Source organism: Typha latifolia, chromosome 6, assembly GCF_019914945.1.
Source record: "Typha latifolia isolate L0001 chromosome 6, TyphaL0001v2, whole genome shotgun sequence".
NCBI lineage: Eukaryota > Viridiplantae > Streptophyta > Magnoliopsida > Poales > Typhaceae > Typha > Typha latifolia.
In genome coordinates, this window is record NC_133091.1 from 6,948,424 (window position 1) to 6,954,304 (window position 5,881).

The window sequence follows — 5,881 nt, forward strand, 5'->3', positions numbered from 1 at the left end:
TGAACTCCTCCCAAATGGTGAAGGGACGTGCACGATGTGTTGCTTGATACAACCTCACCGCTACGTCTTTAAGGTAGAATGAGGTCAATAACACCTTTTGATGATTAGGTGTCCCTTGATATGTGAAGAATTGTTCCACCCTATAAATCCAATCCAACGGGTCCTCACCACTGAACTTAGGAAAATCGATTCTAACGGTGCGGGGTTGTAACATTTGGTCGCACCCGTTCTCACGTCCTCGACGAAGTGGCTCTTGTTGTTGGGCCCTTGGCTGATGAGGGAGTTCCTCTCACTCATCCCAAGGCTCCTCCTCTAGGTGTGGGGCCATAGGTTCCCTTGGGTGAAAGGGAGGTAAGTCGGCGTGGCGCCCGTGCGACTCGTCGTGCTGTCTCCAAGGTGCCTCCAAGATTGGTCCTCGTCGGTTCCCCTCTCTAAGTAAGGGGGGTTCTTCATGTCTTCGATGACGCTCAAGGATACGCCTTGAAGGGTATTTATTCCTATCAGCAAGGGTGGCTTTGATCTCCAACAATGTTTGTGCTATAAGCGCTAGAGTTTGCGCGAGATCAAGCGGGCTTTTTGTCCGTCCTTGAGAACTCTGAGGGGATGGAGATCTTGATATAGCCATGCGATCCATCTCCACACCTTGATCACTTACTTGCTTAGCCGCCTTGGATCTTGTGGTACCATAATGGTCCGAGGAAAGTTGGCTCTAATACTAGTTGTTACGAACCGGCCTAATCCAATCCACAACGGTTCTGAAACTTAGATCCTAGCTTGGTAGCCCCCCAATGGCTAGATGGATGCTACGGTTAGTTCGTGGTGTGAAAGGGGAGAAGTTGTTGTGGAAGAGGGTGGTTAGAAGCTGGAAGATGCCGACCAAAGACTTGGGCGGTGGAAGTAGGGAGGTGAGAGAAGGCGCCAATGGCTAGAGTCAAGAGAGTAGATAAGGCTAAAGCTAATTCTAATAACAATATCCTCCCTCAATTAGGGTTTTCTCTACATACATATAAAGGCTCACCCTAAGAACTCCATAATTAACATAAAAACACTTCAAACAATCCTAACAATCCCTAACTTAACCTACACTTTCATCGCGGTGCGTTCGAACGTGGAATTTTCGTTCTCTGTCAATGCAAACATGATGCAGGCATTCGAACGGCCGTGTTCAAACGCTCTCGTTTCCGTTCAAACGCGCAAATTCCGTCCTCTGTCAATGCGAACGTGATGTAGGCATTCGAACCACCCCGTTCGAACGCGGTCCTTGCGTTCGAACGCACCCTGACAAAAATTAATTTTATTGATTCTACTTACTCAACTAGATAAATAGGCTCATTCACATGAATCCAATGTCACGTGTAAAGCCAATATGGATCGAATCGTATCAGTTTATAATTTACCTGATCGAGAAAGAGCCTATGAGGAATAAGGAGTACTTATTTTGAATATGTCCTAGAAACTACATTTGTATATGACATTCTACTATTTCTGACGTCACAGATTAAGGAATGTGATCTTGAGGTACATCTCTATATTGTCATTTTACTCATAGTAATTTAGATACTACTTTCATAGTTATTCCTGATCATTGTCATCACTATATCTCAATTTGTAATTTATCATTAATTGCTATATCTTTTCTGACCTTTTCTTTCTGACAAATTCATTTGAAGAAATGTTACTTCTTTAGAAGCACGGGTATTTTGCGTCAGAGAAGTGAGAAGCAGTACCATGAGAATTAGTCTTACCATCGTAAATAGGATAAGAATTCAATATTTTTCCTCCCTTTCCAAGAGCTATTTTGGATTATCACATTCTGCTAACATTCTGGGAAGATCAGTCAAAAACTCACAGTAATAGGAAAATTTTATAAAGACTTTTGGATTTAGAAAACAGAAACTGGTCATAACTGTAGCATTTCTTGGATATAAATAAGTAGCAGTTTCATTGAAAACAAAATCGAATACAAGTATATCATGGTAGCTATGTTTGTGCAGGATGATGCACATTGGCATTTGGTACAATTCATTGCTCACTTCACTCCTCTTGACTTGAACGACCTGCCAATAAATCTATTGCTGAGTCTAAAATGGAAGAGACAGTTTTTCTATGCCGGCTCAGTCCAACGCTGCCAGAGAAAGCATGGAAACATTCGAGATCCGATGTAGTGTCTGCTACGGATTCTAATAACTTCTCCATCTCAGAATTCTTGAATAATTCGAGATATTTTTCATTAGATTTCATCATCCAAATAACCTGTAGAATAACAAATCTTCTTATTCTTGGAACTTTGATTTCTGGGTACTTATATTCTTTCAATATTTGTATAAGCTTGTCCACGTAGTCTGGTTCTTTGATGCCGGCTTTTTCTAGTTCCTCTGCAAATTGTACTGAACCCATGAACTTACAGATCTGTGTGGTTAGGCCAACTGATACCTCTAGTAGTTTCTCTTTCTCATTCATCGTTGCGTACAATACCTGCAGAATAAAGGGAGATGTACACTTCATTTCTCTTTACTGGAAAATAATTGGCAATCATAAGTGCTTGCAACTTGGATGAGATGATGATCCTATCTGAAGACCTCAAGGAGGGGATAGCAATAAAGATTTATGTAACTCTACTAAAGGTTTCTTAGTGAGACCAGCTCGATATCCAAGTAATCTTGAAGTACTTATAGTATGTCTTCTCAACTATATCGATTGGATTGCATAAATAGTGTACTTAAATGGTGTCGCTGCGCTCATAATAATTTGTGGTTATTCTAGCTATTGCAATATTAAAAAATGTCAGATCTTTTGCAGTTATATTTAGCGTGACTCTAATTCATTTGCCATGACAGATACATTATCAAGTATTGAAAATATCAGAACTACTTAAAATCAAAGTTCATATATAGATAATTGTTGTAAATAACTAGGCAATATTACGACAAAGAGAACTGGCACGTTATGTGTAGGACTGTTAATGATAATTTAGAACAATACTCCTATAGTTTGCTCTCCCTTACATGTTCAAAGAATAGTATATATGTCTGTGCCAATTAAGGTTACTAGTAAACGCTTTCAAATGATACATTTGGTAGCTGATTCAATGATCAGAGAGATGATTTGTTTTCTATGAAGTTTGAAAGAAATGATTAGTTTGTTGACAGGCTTAAATAAGTAGAAACTAGCGATCATTGACCTAATACAGTCCCTCAAGAAGCAGGTTATGTTCACCTATTGCTTCTAAATTCTAGTACTACTTTCAACTAAATTTGTTACTAATGTGATTCTGTTTAGTTAATTTCCATACGAACATTGATTAGGTCTTCTTGGTCCAGTAATTAGAGAAAGACGATATTTAATACGAAAACTGAAGCTACTTTCCAAGTTTTGCAGTAGAAACATCAAGGTAGGGTAGATGCTTACAGTAGGCAGGGCTGCAGTGACTCTGCTAAGCCGATCAGACGATTCGGGTCCAGAATAAGCACACAAGTTGCGTAAAATCCTCGAAGCATTTAACCGGCGAACCGGATCTTGTAGCATGTCCATGAGCCTCTCCAAAACATCCCTTTGCTTTGAGATCAGTATGCAATTCTTCTTGCTCTCCAGTGCCAGCATTGCCAGTGCCTCCCCTGCTTCCAAGCTCACTGACTTCTCACTGATGAATATAGATAACAGCAGCTTAATAATTCCTCCCGTGCTTCCAATCCTTTCCCTTGGAATCTCGTCCATTGCCAAGCTCCTTAGGATCTCGATCCCGAGCTTCTGCAACACGATGTGTCTCTCCCCGTACTGTAAGATCTCCCTCATGTTGCTAACTGTAAATACAACTTCTGAGATCTGTTGCCTTAGATTTTTTCCTGTGATACCAGTTGTGCTCGTTAACTTCATTAGCAGTTGCAGTGACCTCTTGATTTGTCTGATCTGGGAATCTGGTGTATGATCATTTCTTAGCAAGCTCTCTCTGGTTCTAGTGAAGTCTATGATCTTCGCAAGGAGGCCATGGGCGTTCCCAATTTTCCAGCAGTTGTCATGATCATCAGCGAGCTTCTTGAGGATTAGCAGACCCAGCAAGTTGAAAGTCGAATAATCATAACTTGGTTGATCAGGAAAGGTGGATATTTCATTGATGTCATTGTTTGTTCTCTGGCCAGTGTACAACAATGACGAAATCGCCTCCAGGGAGCCTGAAATTCCCGCAACGCGAAGCGCGTTCTGCCTCTTCCCGGCGAGCTTGGACACGATCTCTGCTGCGCATCTCCTGATCTCTTTCTCTTCCAGGTTCTTCCAATTCAGCATCTCGATCAGTCTCTCGATCACCCACGTCGAAGTGCCGATCTTCCGCAGCGTGTCGAAGGCGAACGTCTCGCTCTTTGCAAACTTCTGAAGGATTCTAGCCCCCATGAGCTGCTCATCAGGGAAGTTGGAATCCAGCAACTCCTCTGCAAAGGTCACAAGGTCCATCTTAAGTCCATCAAAGACACTCCCAATTATGCATTTAGAGTAGGCATCATAGAAGAATCTTCTAATCGACAGAGTCCCGGACTCTCCAAGCTCACACTCTCGGCTCACTTGTTTTAACAAATTGCAATACGATATCTTCCAAGTCCAGTAAGCCTTCTCCATCAAGAACATGAGCGCCTCCGCCAAAGATAGCCCGTAGAACAAGTTCAACGCCTCCCCCCTGTTCATCGACTCCATTGTCACCTCACCGTAGTTCTGCTCGACGAGGCGAATCAAAGACAGGGTAACACAAGCGGTGGCTGATGCGATCTGAAGCCAAGTGAGGCCACTACTTATATTCTTGGACAAGAAAACCCACCCAGCATAAGGGAGCAAAGGAACCTCCGGAGGATGCCACGTTGTCCGTCTTCTATATCTGACTACTTGATCGAGAAACTCTCGGCCACTCCGGTTATCGCAGGAGAGCTCCCGGCTGCGGTCGCCTTCCGGTTGGACTGCCGAGAGAGGATTAAACAAAGCTTTTACGGCCCGGACGAAGAACCGGGAGCCGGACTTGAGAAGTCGAAAGCTGTACCGTCCGGCGGTGGCGATGGTCCACGTTGCCTGGTGCTGCCACTCGAGCTCGTGGCTTCGGCTGAAGATTCTGGTGCCTTCGCCGACGAGAATCACTGTGACGTACCAGAAGTCCTTACGAGTCAGAGTTACGGCGAAGCCGCCGAGGAGGACCACCGTGGCCCAGACGAAGGCGAGCTTCCCGATGCCAGACGCGGACTTCTCAAGGACGGCAAGGCGGAGGGCGAAGAGAGTTAGCTTCTTTTCGGGGGCTTGGAGTTTCTTCATCCCTTCATTCTGGCGTGGAGTTGGAGTTCGATCACTGGATTCTCTCTGGGGTTCGAACAAGGTGGAGCCCCAGGATTCAAGATTAGAGCTGCCACTGTTCGCGTTGTTGACGATCTCCAATCGGATGCTGGAGTCATCGTCCTTGGAATCCTCCTCCTTGTACTTCATGATGGAGCGAGCATTTCCATGCAATGAATTTGCAGTGGGAAATTGCATCTTATCCCCACCGTGTCGAGTTTTATTTAAGTAGCATTTTTTTATAGTTATATTTAAATTAAAACTGTTATTTTTTTCATGCTATTTTAATAAAAATATATTGAATTTAAAGATACTCATAATAGACAAAGTTATAATAATAAATTAAATAAATCTTTCAATATATCTAAAATAATACTAATTTAATTTCAGATACAAAAATATATCAAATATCATATAAATGTTAGATGATGATTTTATGCCCTCTAGGAACTATTTTATCTTTGTTATTTGCTTTTTCCATTAAGATGGTCAGGAGAATTTTTCTTCTCTTTTAGAAGGTTAATGTGTTAAGAAAAACTAAAGAGATGCATAATTATTCTAAATAATTTTAAAAGGT

The 5,881-nt window shown here is 42.2% G+C and overlaps 1 protein-coding gene across 1 annotated transcript; it reads right to left on the reverse strand.

Moving 5' to 3' along the window:
* Positions 1 to 1,914: 1,914 nt before the first annotated feature.
* LOC140791564 (uncharacterized) lies at positions 1,915 to 5,522 on the reverse strand. Its single transcript, XM_073142204.1, has 2 exons — positions 3,409 to 5,522; positions 1,915 to 2,475 (listed from the first exon to the last, which is right to left on the reverse strand). Exons 1-2 carry the CDS (start codon positions 5,500 to 5,502, stop codon positions 2,035 to 2,037), a joined length of 2,535 nt encoding a protein of 844 aa, XP_072998305.1. The 5' UTR covers positions 5,503 to 5,522; the 3' UTR covers positions 1,915 to 2,034.
* Between the last annotated feature and the right edge of the window lie 359 nt (positions 5,523 to 5,881).

Coding starts and splice junctions, on each gene's coding strand:
- LOC140791564 (XM_073142204.1), bottom strand. CDS start 5,502: ATGCAATTTCCCACTGCAAATTCATTGCATGGAAATGCTCGCTCCATC. Junction 2,476..3,408: donor TCACTGCAGCCCTGCCTACT/GTAAGCATCTAC, acceptor TTTATTCTGCAG/GTATTGTACGCAACGATGAA.